The sequence below is a fragment of the Tetrao urogallus genome, assembly GCF_951394365.1.
Source record: "Tetrao urogallus genome assembly, chromosome: 6".
In the NCBI taxonomy this organism is placed as follows: domain Eukaryota; kingdom Metazoa; phylum Chordata; class Aves; order Galliformes; family Phasianidae; genus Tetrao; species Tetrao urogallus.
Genome location: NC_136819.1, coordinates 19257183 through 19272499, shown reverse-complemented (window position 1 = coordinate 19272499; position 15317 = coordinate 19257183). Strand labels below are relative to the sequence as shown.

At 40.1% G+C, this 15317-nt stretch overlaps 1 protein-coding gene across 4 annotated transcripts in view; it reads left to right on the top strand.

Annotated features, from left to right (window-relative positions):
* Positions 1-15317, top strand: part of PAMR1 (peptidase domain containing associated with muscle regeneration 1) — a gene marked incomplete at both ends in the record, with an annotated part of 53534 nt that overhangs the window by 35904 nt on the left and 2313 nt on the right. For 2 of the 4 annotated variants that reach the window (XM_079537298.1, XM_079537297.1), the window contains 3 exons: positions 10498-10710; positions 12329-12395; positions 14285-14517. In XM_079537298.1, coding sequence (XP_079393424.1) covers positions 10498-10710; positions 12329-12395; positions 14285-14517 — 513 coding nt within the window. Of the gene's footprint in view, positions 1-7755; positions 7957-10497; positions 10711-12328; positions 12396-14284; positions 14518-15317 lie in introns of all 4 variants that reach the window. The other 2 variants (XM_079537296.1, XM_079537295.1) reach the window with 2 other exon arrangements.

The following is a 15317-nucleotide window of genomic DNA, read 5'->3' as shown; positions in this document are numbered from 1 at the left end:
TTGCCCCTTCCTGTAGAGCATCTGCTACAGTGTTTGCAAGTATTTTTTTTCTCTGCTTTGAGAATCTTGCTTTAAAAAAAAAAAAAATTCAACTCAAGCTTTATGAATCTTCACTTTCCTTGATCACCTCCTAATTCCTGCTTGTAGATTTCTTTCACCTGAAACCCAGAGCCTGCCAGCGCTAAAAAGCAAGTGCTGAGGCAAGACAAAGACAGGCAGGCAAACCAGATATCACCAGCCTGTTCAGGCATGACCTGCATACACACACTACCCCCATGAAGCTTTTCCTTCAGAGTCCTGACCAAGACCACCTGTCCTCCAAAGCAGTTCAGCTCCCAGCAGACTACTCCTGCTGTGGGGAAGAATGACTGTCACAAAGCAAAGCTGATTGCCTCGAGCCTTGTCTGCTGTCATTCACACCCAGCTCTTGCCAGAATCTAGAGGAGAACAGTTGAGCTGCTTGTCAATGTGGGGCTTCCTACTCAGCAATGATCTCCGGTGTGGGAGAGGTGGGGAAAAAAAGGAAATGTCCTTATGGGAGCTCCCTTGAGTGTCTGTTACCATTTATTCAGGAGAGCTGGAGCTAAGAGTTGACCTTGAGAGCATAAGAAGGTGCCAGGCTCTCACTCTCTCTGTGTATGGAGCTCTGTGTAGGAACAAAGCTGAAATGATTACAGCTCCAGAAGGGTGTCAGCAGCATCACAGAGAGAAGGGCATTCCCACCACAACTGACATTGCTTGCTCTGTGTGGTGCTAGTCAGAGCAGGTTTCTCATGTCAGTCACTTGGCATAAAGCCTGCATGGAATTACCCACCAGCAACAGCACCTTTCTGCCCCAAGAATTATGGTGGCAGCACCCAGCATCCTGCTCCAGGACCTCAGGTACCCAATACAGCCATAAACAGGCCTACAGTGCCCATGATCCCAGCCTGCAGCCCAGCTTTGAAGTCAGAAAGGAGCTAGAACAGGAGTTTAGTACTCCTAAAGCATGAATGTGGAGGCAGGTTCTCTCCTTGCAGTGTGACATGGCACACAGAGGTGGCCATTTCATCAAACCCACTGCCAAAGTCATCTACTTGACTAAAAGTCCTGCTGACTGCTTATGAGGAGAAATAAAATAGGAATTCTCCTGAGCAGTCTGAGCCGCAGCCTCCAGAATTCCCTCATCTCATTCCCTCCCTATGAGGACACAGCTGTTCCACTAACATTTTGACAGCCAGCATCCTTATGCTTTTGGCTAAAGTTAGTACCTGTGGGCTTATGTGTTAGGCATTAGCCATCTCTAGACTCCTATGCCAAGCTGCAGAGGGATGATGTCTGAGAAGAGCCATCTGAATCCTCGCCCACATCAGATCTTCTCTGGCAGCAAACCCTGTGAGAACCTGGGGCATTCTCACATGTGGGTGTGCACTGGGGTCGGAAGGGATAAGCGTAGGGATAAATGGTGTCAGAGATTTGTGGTGAACTCAGAGCTCAAGAGCCTAGACTAAAAAATAAGCCATGAGTGAAAATGACAGGTTTTCTAAGTCTGAATTCTGGAAAGCTCCTTATGCACAGAGCACTGCAAAGTGAAAGATTTAAAACAGACTAAATACAGAAATACTAAAGGGGAACGGCCCTGTTGATTCGGTAGGTGGCCAAACAGAAAGAAATTCCCTAAAAGACTGAGGGCAATGCTCTGATGTGCAAAGGGCATCCTGCTACCCCACAGAAACTGCTAGGCTGCTTGCAGGTGATTCCCCATAACTTAAGTGCTTTGTGTTCAGTACAGAGCTAAGTGCTCCCACATTGGCTCCATCACCTCAGTGCAAAACAGCACTGCTGAGAGCAGTGTGTAGCATTATGCAATGCTATAGTTATTTAACGATGATTTCTGCACAAAGCTGGGTCAGTTTACTGGCAAATTTAGTAGCAATATCAGGAGATCACAGCTCTTCTCCTAGCTCTGCCACTCACTCACTGTTTGCCTTCTGCTAAATCACGTATTTCTGCGCTACATCTTCCTCAGTGAAACGCAGACGTTTAAAATTCAGAAATACAAAGACTATAAACGTCATGAACAGCTATACAACGATACTCATAGGTAGGCAGACTTGCTCTCATGACAAAAGTTAAACCAAGGAAAAGATTTTGCTCAAATCAGAGACTTTTAGGCCAAAAAAACAACAACAACAACAACAAAAAAAAACCCGAACCTGACAGGAGTCATCACTATTGACATCAGCAGGGCTGCCCACAGGCAGAAACCGTAAAATTTCATGACCTGAATGAATATTAGAATGGTTTTGTATTTGTAAATTTACTTCTCGAAGTAATCTATGTTTTCTGCTGGAAATTAAAAAAAAAAAAATATTTAATCAGAGGGGAAAAAAAAACTTCTAATTTCAGCCTCTGTGTGTTATAGTCCCTCCAGGAACAACATCCTGGGGCTGTGATTTCTAGGGATGCCATGATCTGCAACTCCAGTGCTCCTCACCAGCCATACTGCTGTGGAGCCAGGAATCCCTAGATCTCAGTATCCAAAATCCTAATGCTAAGGCTCCCTGTGTATCTCTCCTCTGGCTACAGGGCAGCTGTGGCCTTTATCAGCATGCTGGGTCGTGATACCATTCCCAGGAGAAAAGAATGGCAGTTAGGCTTTCTCCTGACAAAATACCAAACACTGTTCAGGCTTTCTCTGCCAGTTACTGGTCTGGTTTTGTCTACAGTGATGGCATTGTGTGTCCCAGAGCAGGTCTGTAGCTGCCTTGCAGCAGAAGACATATGGCAGGGAACCAAGATGCTATACTCTCCAGTTCATCATCAAGTGCAGAGATGTGGCCATTTTCAGAGTTCAGCCTCCATTGAGCCTGCCAGCACACCTTATATGAAAGCAACACTACAAGTGAATAGAATTCTTTTTCCCCCAAACCACTAGAAAATAAAATGTGCTATATACATTAGCATATATCAGCCTGAAATCTGAACTCTGACTTGGGAATATGCAACAAAAATCAATGTATTTAGCAGCAGCATTAAAAAAATCCTCTAACCCATAAAATTACTAGCTCTTTCACCCAGTCTTCCAGGGAGAAAGAAAATGAAGATGTAAACCTTGCATTAGTAACAGCAAGGAGAAATAAGATTTATTTCAGGTATGCAATCTTTTATTGAATAGGATGTGCAAAATTTAGAGATGATGTATGATTTATGTGAGGGGGTATATATTATTTAATGAGGAAGTGGGTGAGAGAAAGGCTGCAGGAAAAATGGTTTTCATTTAGTGAAAGGATCCTGGGACAAGAGCAAATGATAGTTCTATCAGGCAATACTTGAAGGACACTGAAGAGAGAACAATGTAGCCTTAGAGATCATCTAATTTATCTCACTGGTGATGAAATGAGTATGAAAACTATTTCTAAATGGCAGATAATTCAGATCTGAGGAATGTCTCCTACTCATAATTGAAAGGGAAGAGGAATTTGCGCTGTTTTTATTAATAATGGAACATTTGCTTAAAAATTCAAGAACTTTTCCATTCCTCTAGCCTAGTTCTTCTCAGAATGCAGAAAGTTATCTATAAAACACAGAACCATTTTTATATCTCATTTGGGACAGAAAGGTTTTTTTTGTTTTCTATGACATAAAGTAAGAGACAAGGAGGATAATGAATGCCACTGAAAATCTGTGAGCTGCCACATAGACACTTGAGGCAGTTCTGCTTTTTATTCTCCTAACAGCAGTTATCATGGTTCAGCATTTCTGCCAAAGCTGTCTCTATCCACTAAGTTTTACACCTTTCTACTTTACTTTCTTATGAATGGTACAGAGCTCTATCAGACCACTAGTTGTCTCATACACTGTAACGATCAGAAAAATCAACATGATGTAACAATGATACGGGAGATGTAGAAACAAAGGGACAAGCACAGTAAAAAGGTGTTACAAAGAAGTACTCACCAATCTCCAAAGAGCTAGGCTCACAACAGGAGCTCCACAGAAGAGGGATCTCCAACCAGAGATCCTTCCCCAGTGGCAGCCAGCCCTTAAGTGAGGTCTAAGAGAGGTGCAGCCAGGCTCCACCCCTTCCTGTCACACAGCTGAATTGCCTTCACCTGTGCTCCCAGGGCTGACCGGGTCCTTACCCCAGGTGCTCAGTCAGTGGTTCAGGCTGTGACTCAGCAGTTACCATAGAACAACATCAAAGTGACAAGGGTTGTCTGTATGCCCATAATTAATTTCATTAATTATGGAACTTTTGAGGAACAAAACTGTGTAACAATGCATAGAATAATTAAAATTAAGAAAGCGTCTGAGCTCACAGTGGGTTTGGCACTGCCAGCTTTTTCTCTCCAAAATCTATTCCATTTTTTTTTCTAGCTGGATTTTCTGCTTTCAAATGCTGAGATACATCATTTCTATTTACATTTTACTATGCCATTCAAGCACTTATCAAGCAGGCTTTTATAGAGTTTTTCTTAATAATTCTGTTCTTAATTTTATCCTGCCTAAACATACCTCTTTGTTTTCCTTTAGACCCTTTAGATGTTTTGCTGCATCCTTCCTGGTCTCAGCTCTTAGGCTATTGCAATTTTTAGTTTTGCATGACCGCAGTGATCATTTTTAGCTCCTAATCTCTTCTCAAGTTAATTTTTGACTTTAATTTTACCTTCCCCTGAATTTTCTCAATTTTTTTTTTTCCCCACAGTTCTAGAAATAAAGACCCCACAGTCTGTATAGGTGTAATGGCACCATGGCATAAAGAATGGGATCAGCTTAGACACACTTTCTGAGTTACTCAGACATTTTTTGGCAGACTTTTCATGAAACCTCCTTCATAGTTGATTGTCCATTACCATCTGGTAGAGTAATTTTTCAGCCAAACTGAAGGGGGAAGAAAGCTATAGAGCTCAAATTCAAAACAGGACAGGCAGATGCTAGAGCAACTGTGTGTGAGTTTCAGGCCAGATAATACCACTGAAAACGCAGCTCAGCTGTGGTATAGAGATGCAGGGAACATCTCAGGATTCAAAACCATGTTAAACTTGTAGAGAGAAAGAACGAGCTTGAATAACTACCTAAATAGAACACAAAGCGATTACCTGTGCCTTCAGTGGCAGTTCACAGATTGGGACAGACCACAGGCAATCCTGTGTTATGAAAACAGACAACCAGCAGATAGAGGCATGGGCAACAGCAGCACCATGTCTGTTAATAATACTTGGCTGTTTTGCAATCAGAGAAACCTCACAGTGGCTATGTGACACGAGTGGATATCAACTAATGCTTATAAAGTCCTTGTGAGGAAAGGGGTGCTCTCTTTTGATACATGCAGCAAATGAAGCAACTTACCCATGACCGCAGTTTTTAAGCTATATTAGATCTCATGACCTTCTGCCTCCATCTCCTCTACTCTAGGCCATAGTTCCTAAATGTATCTGTGCACAAAATGCTGAATTTATCTCATAAGTAAAACCAGAGTTGTTCCAGCTGGGTAACGTTGGCACAGAGAAACTCTAAAGAAAGTCTGGCAAGCAGAGCAAATCACAAGGGCTAGAAACCGAATATCTTAATCACTTAGGAGACAGAACAAGAACAAATATTCTCCATTTCTGGGTTAAAAGTAAGTGTAGCTTGGGTAAGTTTTTTCCAGGATGGACGTAGAACACAAAAGCACCAAATAATTGTTTGGCAGAGCTGTACTAGAATAGATGCAAAACCTGTATTTCTTTTTATCCTGATAAAAAGGAGTACTCCAAGGGGCATACAGATGTTTCTAATAATCTTTTTTTCATTTGACAAGCTGAGTGTGACTTTATGCTGAAAAAGAGAAATAGAAATGTGGTGCAGTGAATTGATGTCCAGAGACAGATATGAAGAAGTGACTGGGAATACAAAGATCGTGACTGGAATGACAAGCTTTCTGAGGGTTTAAAATCTATACTCCTATTGTTTCCCTTTCATTTATGTATGTGCCTGTGTATACACATATATATGAGTGGATATATTTCATATGAAAAATATCACGTGCTAGGAATGAATTTTGTTGATTTTTTGTCATTATGCAGAAGATGATACTGATGCAGATCACTCATTAAGAAAAAATGTGGAGCTCCTTTAACTGGATGTGTTTTGATTTGGAGTAGAGCCCCTCTCTAATGCTTACACAGTTAGACAGTTTTTCTTTCCAAGGCTTGTGCTTAGTAGTGCACAAATGATTCTGCTAAATCATTGTTTGATGTCTGTAGTAATCCGTAAAATGAGAGGAGTTTCTATGACGCCTTGTTCTTGGGAGTACTACTGCTTTAGAACAGTTACTCACTCAAGAATCTCTTCTGTGTGTGAATAATTGAATAGTCCATGCTCCATTATAAATAGATGCAGTCATGTGTGTTCTGAGTAACGATTACAGGCCTGAGGCCTTAGAAAAGTTTTTCCTCTGCAAATGTAAAGGTCACAATTTGGCTGTAAGCGACATTCTTTGTGTGTCCAGATCCAGTAGCTACAAGGCAAAACACAACAAGAAGTCAAATTCTAAAAACATAAAGCAGAGATGATCTTGGTAGCATTCATCTATGTATCTTCAATAGAGAGATGCAGCTCCTGGGTAAAAAACCCATATGCACAGCTACATCTTGCACAGAATCCCTTCTTCTGCAGTTTTCCACAATGAATGGCTAGGCAAAGTCAGAGACACTCAAAGAGATGGGCAACTGTGTATACATTGGAACCTGTATTTCCTACATTTAATTTTTTATTTCTCCATTAATGCAGAAAATTGGTACTGAAAAGTGACTTGGAGAAGGGCGTTCTTTGTCTCTGATAATGGAGAAAATAGAGCATCAAATGAAGTTATCAGGTGGCAAGCTGAAAACCAAACTTATGAAGGCAGTGCATTTTTCACTCTACGCTTACTCTGCAGGACTCATTGCCACAGCATATGACACCAAGTATGTAGCTGACTTTGGAAAACACAGATTAACATTCAGAAAGTCCCCAGCATATGTTATGCCAAAGATATCACTGGATTTTGAGCCTTGAATTGCTAAATGCTCCTAGATTATGTCAGGAAAGCATTCCCTATGCTTGCTCTGTTTTTATATTATTTTTACAAATCTGCTATTTGCTGCCATTGAAGGCAGAATTCTGTGCTGGATGGAGCTTCAGACTGATTTAGTATGGCTAACCAGATGTTCTCAGAGAAATCTTATTTAGGATGTTTAGTATTTGCTTGCAGAAGATAAATACCCCATTGTCTTTTGGTACCTTCCCAATAGAGCAACCCTGAGGAAAGGATAAATATCACAGTTTGGTAAATATCAAGGTACCTTTTTAATGTCATTATGATAATGTTTGATCTGTACAAATAACAATGCTTTTCTATTTCAGTGAGGTTATTTCAAGAAATATATAAACTTGAAAAGAAGAATTTGAAAATTTGAAAGAATTTCAATACAAGGCTTTTAAGAACTTAAGTTTTCTGTTGACCACGCATGGTACTTAATTCAAAGTCTCTCCTTAGGAGGAAGGACAGTATTTTAAGCTAATGAAAGCTGTAACAGTACAACACACACTTATGCATATGATCATTTGAACTGAATGGGTCTAGGGATGTTTTGAAGAGTTACGTATACGTAAGTGTGTGTAGAACTGAGGTTTAAACAACTCTCTGAAACTTTTGTAATTTTGTCTTGCAATTTTTACTCCTGCCCATTTTAATTGGTTTTTCTATGTTCTAAAGAATCATCCTAACACAGTCCTGTTTTTGTAATAAAGTGGATTTTTTTGAAATATCTGAACTGTCAGTGGTGATGTGTAGGACTCCAGGTGCTCCCGCTCATGGTATTGTGGAAGGAGATGACTTTAAATACGGGGCCCAGGTTTACTTCAAGTGCAACGCAGGTTACAGTTTAAAAGGCAGCCGTGTTGCCTACTGTCAGCTTGATGGGATTTGGTCAACACATCATCCCGAATGTGGTAAGGTCACTTTAAGTTTTGATTCCTATCAAATGTTTCAGACATGGTATTCACATTAAGCTAGAATATGCAAATCTCACTTGAAACTTGGTAGATCTATGGTTTAGCATGATGTTCTATGTCATCCCACCTTTAAGAAACAGTAGGAATTCTTATTTCACTCTGCTGAAGCCCAAGCCCTTAAGACTTGCTAATAAAAAGCTCAATCAACCAACTGAAAAATAATCTCCTCAAAAGCATGTATCCTCCTTACACACAAACAAAAATTTCTAGAACCAAAATCAAATGAGGGTACCTTTTCTATCTTCTCTGCAGAAGTGTGGTGCTCTCTGTGGAGTAATTGGGGCTTATTGCATGAAGAATAGACTCTTATGTCAACAGCATTCCTATCCTAAGCAAAAACTATTAAAAGAGAAACTTCTGTTCATTCTTGCTGTGCAAGTTCACATGCCTATGGCAGATCTACCATTCATATTGATCCATCTGTGAAATCCCAACTCCCTTCTTCACTTCCAAAGAGATTAATTTTAGTTCAGCTGTTTCATATTGCACAATTTTATTTCCATATTCCAGAACACTTCATATCAATTTGAATAGCACTTTCACAAGTGTGCAGTGGCAAGCAATGCAAATTTTGTGGAGAGCGTTGTGTGAGTGTTGTGAAACAGCTGTATATAAGTTCATTTGACAAACAAGCAAAGGTATTCTTCTACCTAAAAAGAACACGTCCAATTGCAATAAATGCAGTAGGTTCCTGCTGCATGATGTCTCTAGCTAAAGATCTAGTGAAACATCTGTCTTTAGACTTGGCTGTTACTGAAGTGTTGCTGCTATGATTTGGGTCTCTCCTTCCCAGATGTTTTCTCATTATTTTTAGTCCATCAGAAAAATCATAACCTTGAGCTGATGGCAGAAGAGAATTATGATTCAAGTTAGTGAAATAAGAGAAGGCTTTCATTGGCTTAGTACATCTGGAAACCTATGCTCTGCTCATCACAAGATGCCTCTAGGCTAGGTATCAGTACAGAAACTGACTTGCAAATAAAGCACTGTACTGTGGATGTATCTCTGCAGTCTTTAGTCTCTGTCGAGTTACGAGTCAGCTATAGTTCACATAGCTTGTGAGGTACACAGGAGAAAGACAGATCCAGATGAAAAGGAGATGAGAATTGTAGCATCATAGAATCACACAATCATAGACTTGTAGAAAGGCTTGGGTTGGAAGAGACCTCAAGGATCATCAAGTTCCAACCCCCCACCACAGGCCAGTCACTAGATCAAGTACTAGATCAGCTTGCCCAGGGCCCCATCCAACCTGGCCTTAAACACCTCCGGGGACAGGGCATCCACAACCTCTCTGGGCAGCCTGTTCCAGCACCTCACCACTCTCTCAGTAAAAAACTGCCCCCTGACATCTGAACTTCCCCCTGACATGAGGCTTGGCTTTTCCCTTTCTCCCAGCTTAGAAAGGGAGCTTAGTCCAGCTATCCCTGTTTTTTTCAGTACGACTTGTAGAAAAGTATTTAAGAACATATATAACCTTCAGCATATACTAAATTCCAGTGTTAAAGTGCTGAAAAATATCATTTATTTGAATTATCTGCTCCATAGTAAGAGAAGGTGCCCCTCATAGAACCTTATACTGCCACAGTTCACTACATGCTTACATGCTTTGTTGAGCTGGGCTCTGAAAACATGAGGATGCAGGAACAGGTCAGGGCCATACCTGTACACTACTGCTGTGCTGATTACACAGATTTAAATAAATACTTGAGTGTTTCGTTATGCACTGGTGCTTTTCTGAAGTGAGGCATCACAAAGGGAATGCTGTCATCTAGATTTAGGCCTAAAATTTAAATTTATTGTGAGAAAAATAAACAAAAAAAGCAAATAAAAAGAAGGGGGAAATATCGGGAAGGAGGAAGTAAAAGAGGTTTTATATGCAGTATGCCTATGAATTTGCACATTAAACTTTTAGTATCAGTACAAATATACATGTGTTCTCTTTAAATTCCTTTATTTTCCTGGATTATTGGGATCTCTCTAAGAGACCAAATTGCAACCAAACTTAAAAGCAAAATTCAGTAGTCTAGCTTTATTATCCAAGACCAGTGGAGTACTGAAAGTATAGAAATGGGAAAAGGATGTCAAGGGCTTGTTTTGTGCAAATTGCTTAAGTGCGTACTTATAAGTCCCTGAATTAGTTCTGTTAATGACAGTGTTGACATCATGTAAAGTCAAGTTTCTCCTTCAGAATTGTCAGCCAAGTTTTAAAGACTTTTAAAGGATTTGAGAATCTCACGCTTTCAACAAAGACAAAATGTGTATCATTAACACACATCTGTATTATCATCGCTTCTTTAATGTTTGATTTTCTTCAAAGACTGATGGGGTCATATGGGACAGATGGGTCATAGAGAGGCGTCTTTAATGAAGCATGTGTTGTATTGCAACATCTGAATGAAACGTCAAGCGATCTGATGGGTGAAAATAATGCTGTCAACTTCATAAAATGGTTACTGTTTTTCCCCCTGCTATTAGTTCTAGATGAGAAAAGCTGCTCAGATCCTGGTGGCCCACTCAATGGCTACAGAAGAGTAGTGGAAGACACTGGGCTCTTGAATGGACGCTATGCAAAAATTGGCACAGTCATTGCTTTCTTTTGTAACAACTCCTATGTTCTTAGTGGGAACGAACAGAGGACCTGCCAAGATAATGGAGAATGGTCAGGGAAACAGCCAATCTGTATTAAAGGTAGTTTATAATCTTTTTTTTTACAACAACTCATAAAAGCTGCTATTTTTTTTTTTACTAGATTTTCTTTTGTGTATTTTACACTGGCCAGAGAATCACTTTTTCCTAAGAATAAACTTTCTAACTGACACCTGATACTGAGATTGGTATTTTGCCAGCTCTTACTGGCTGCTAAACTCAGCCAGGGAAGATGCCAGTTATTCCAGCAGATGCTTCCATCTTTAAAGATGGAGAGGAATATTCCCCTAGACCCTTAATACCCTCTTTATAGGATGAAATTTGTGTAAGATCGTTATCAAAGATCAGCAGGGAATGGAAGCAGAAAGAAATAACTGCCTCATCAGAGTTCATGTGATAAGAAACAGCTCTCCTCTAACGACCCCTTTAAGTCAATGGGACAAGTCCTTAGTGTAAAAGTTCATAAGACCAAGACTGTAGATTGCAACCTTGAACGTCTGGTTTAGAAAATCGCCTGGGAATGTGCTTAAACCATCTGTGTTCATCAAAAACATTGAAACACATCTTTAAATACTTTGCTAGAAAGGGAATTATGCTGTTGACCTGGGGCTACTATAAGCATGTCTGGAACCCTGAATGGATGAAGGGATTTGGGCTGGGGAGCTGCCAAATTCATTTTCCCAAAGCATTTTTGGAAACATATTCTAATGGATTTTTTTATTTTTTTGTTAACTGAAGTAATGATAATATAAGGAAATATATCTGTCCCCTGGGGAATTTGCCTTATTCCGTTATTTTAGATGGAAATACTCTCTCCCTGAAGCACATAATCATCTCAGTTTGTGGAAAGCTTCTTTATTGATGTTAACTTTGATAATGACATAAAGGTTAACATATACATTAACCACAAAGAGCAAGATTTTGTTAAATCCCACAGAAATGAATGCTTAAACATACAGATGAGATACATCCTGCAAGACTCTGCTCTGTGCAGCAAGAAGGAAATCCCAGCAGAGTTATCTGAAGTGATAGAGCTGAATATTTTACTCGAGTCTTAAAGCAAATGAACGGAATATCCAAAATTAGAAATCCTCAGTTGTGCTTCTATTATTTTTTTGCATATGCAGGCATATTCAGGTAACTCTCTGGTCATCCTCAGATTCTGAATCCCCAGCTCCTCCCTAATGGAGCACATGCAAACAGGGTTTTCAATGTCTGCAATATCTTGCAGCCTTTCTCATGCACTGACTCACTGGCATTAGCTCTGTGTGGCTCTACAGATGCAAGTGAAACATTTTTTCTATAATTCCATTATTGCAAAAGTTTGTTCAGGTTCATAACTGCCAGCTGTGGTGGTGTAACTCTGGCATTCAGACATACTGGCAAACAAATCTTCCATAGCTGACAATGCCTAGTGCAGAAGATGTTGATTTGCTCCTGTGTTTGTAAGTGGGATAGATCCATAGAGACCTGTGGGACAGCATTTTACTAAAGCTTTATGTTTTAGGGCTTAGCCTTATTTTAATGCATGTAACTTGCTGCCTCTTTTCTTAATCCAGTCCCCTCTTGTTAGTGAGAGGAAGGGGTGGAAATGAGTACGAGCCGTAACGTTTGAGCTGTGAATATGGAAAAATACTGTGAAACATTATATTTTTTCTAGCCTGCAGAGAGCCAAAAATCTCTGACCTGGTGAGACAGAAAGTGCTGCCGATGCAGGTTCAGTCAAGGTGAGAACACAGCACCTCAACTATAGTTTTAAGAAAAATGTGATTGCTTTTCCCTCCTTTTCACCCTATGAGTCTTAGCCTGATTGAGCAACCAGTCCTGTGAAGTGCTCTGTGAACTCCACTGACAACCAAGCAATGAGAGCTGCTGGGAAGGGAGGTCTGATTGAGCACAGAATGGCAAGCTGCAGGAGGCAGCCAGAAAGAAAAGCACCGTTATAAGTGTGTGAAGTACTGGACCATGCCAGAACTAGGCTTGCAAGCTTGTAACAGACTACAAGAACAGTCTGAGGAACAGTTCCCTCCAGCTAGTAATGTGTTTTAAACTATGAAAATGTGTCACCTTAGAGAAGAAATGAATGGGGAGAGCTCAAGGAGAGAAAGGGCAATGTAATCTGACTGCCTTACATTCCATCACCCACAGCAAGGTAGCACAGTTGATACTGATACAGCTAGCTCTGGGATGAGCACAGGGAAGAGGAGGAAGCAAGGTAGGAAGAGAGGAATGAAAAGAAAGATTGGACCCAGTAGCAGATGCCTGAATAAAACTTTAGCAACAAGGCAAGCATGCACTTCCCCCAAATAGTCCCCAATTTCCAGCTGTCTATATGGTATGAGTTGAAGAGAGGCAGCATCAGGAGGCTCTCAGAGCCATCAAAAGATTTTTCTTCTTTGAATTTCTTGACTCACTTTCGAACACAGGTCTTTTTATTGTAGACGTTTCCGATATTAATGCAAGCTGTATCAGAGTGCATCCATTCTCCCATCTGCATGGCATCATGATGGCATCTCATGTATGTGAACTGGTTTTATGCCTTGATGTATGTTCTACACTTCATACATAAGGCCAAGTGTGGATAATGCAACGTTGCAGGGTCACAACAGATGGAAATGGAACCAGGCAGACTTAGGGTTACCACAGCAGCTCTCATCCTTCTTCCAAAGTACAAGAAGCTTGTGGTTGCTCTAGTTCCTAATGGCTTTTCTTCTCCTCAGTGCTGCCTACTCACAAATTCTATACGATGGAGGCAGTCTCTCTTGGACCAAAAATGGAATTTCCATGTGAAAAAGCATTCTTATGGCTTTTTCTCAACTCAGGCAATTTTGGAAATAGCAAGGGAAATTAATTTATTGCTTAATTTTTCAGATGCAAATAAGTTTTTGTGTACAAATATGCTTTTAACCGTTAGAGCAAGGCATATGTCCTAAGTGATGAAGATTAAAGTATCACTGTCGTCAAGCTTATGGTCCATATCCAGGCTGATGCATCTATTTATTTCTTTAATTATATGTCGTGTCTCAGCTAATCAGTACAATTTCAAAATGGAAGCTTACTGATTATTGCAATTATGAAATCTCTGTGGTGAGGTAATTATCTCGGTTAATTGCTAAGTCAAGCAACTTTATCAACATGATTTAATCTGAATCGATTCCTAATACTGCCTATTAAAATGTTCACTAGAGAAAAGATGTGCCTAACTCCTCTCTAGTGAGAATTAATTATGGTAACACCAACTTCTCTGTTTAAAACCAGAGTATTTCAGACCTTTTGTAAAAAAAACTATTCCACATTCAGAGGCAACTGGATATAATCCAGAAACTGTAAAATGAAAAAAGAAAAGAAAAGAAAAAAAAAGAGATACAAGTAGTTATAAAGCAGTTATACAAGTTATAAACATATTACAAGTCATAAACAAATGCACATATAGAAATAAAATAGCTGGATTGTAAATGGGAATATTGCTAAACTATGTTGGAAAGATATTTTGCCTCACTCTTTCACAAAAGCTCAGGCTTTTAAATGATACTTAACACAGCTAGTGATGAAGCTGTGGAAACGATCGCTTTTATCATGTTTTTATTATGACCTTGTTCTTTATTCACTGAAACAGGGAAACACCTTTGCATCAGCTTTACTCATCTGCATTCAGCAAGCAAAAGCTTGAAATCTACCCAACCAAGAAGCCAGCACTGCCGTTTGGAGACCTGCCCCCAGGGTACCAGCATCTGCACACTCAGCTTCAGTATGAATGCATTTCTCCTTTCTACCGCCGCTTGGGTAGCAGCAGGAGGACTTGTCTGAAGACAGGAAAATGGAGTGGAAGGGCCCCTGTGTGTATTCCAAGTGAGTCGCCAGGGGAAAACAATGCACACGTCTCTTGGCGGATGGGACAACAAGCTGTGTATTCATCTTAGATAATTAGGGAATCCCAACGGTGTAGACTGTGCATGCTTGCAGTTGGGAGACAGCAGCAATAAAGCTTAGAGGATAGACAGCTCTTTTTGCGCACCAGTAGAACTTCCGTAGGTGATGGCAAAGGGATGAAGCTTTTGGCAATGTAATTTGCCATCAATTTTTCTATCCTTTCATCAAGCAAAGGTGGAATGTGGTTCTCTCGTGATTTGAAAATGTGCTCCTACTATCACTTTTCCTGTATTATTATTGCAAATATGATTTTTCTTTCATCTCTGCTTTGGTACACTGCTTATATCGAGCTTTAAGGAATGGAATGCAGGGCCTGCATTTAAAGAGGCTCTTCCCTTAACTTAGTCTGCTAAGGAAGGGTTGATATTGCAAAGTGTAAGCAAACATTTCCAAATGCAGGAAAATTTACCCCAGGTCTGACCCATAGTGACATATTCCTAGGACAGAGCACATCTTTTGCTTTGGATAGGTATTGATTGATGTTCAAAATTTTGCTGCAAGACAAGTCTATTCTCATAAGCTTGAACTCAGCTACAATAAGACTGGTTCTAGAGCAGCACAACTACTCTGTGACTGCCTGGAATAGTTTTAGTTCACTGCTGGCTTTTATTATAAGCAAGAATCAAGGGTGTTCTCTCTATTTCTTTATGTAGTTTTCTCATTAGAGTGCAGTTTGATAAAGTTACCTTTAAAATTCACTTACTCAAGTGCTAATTCTG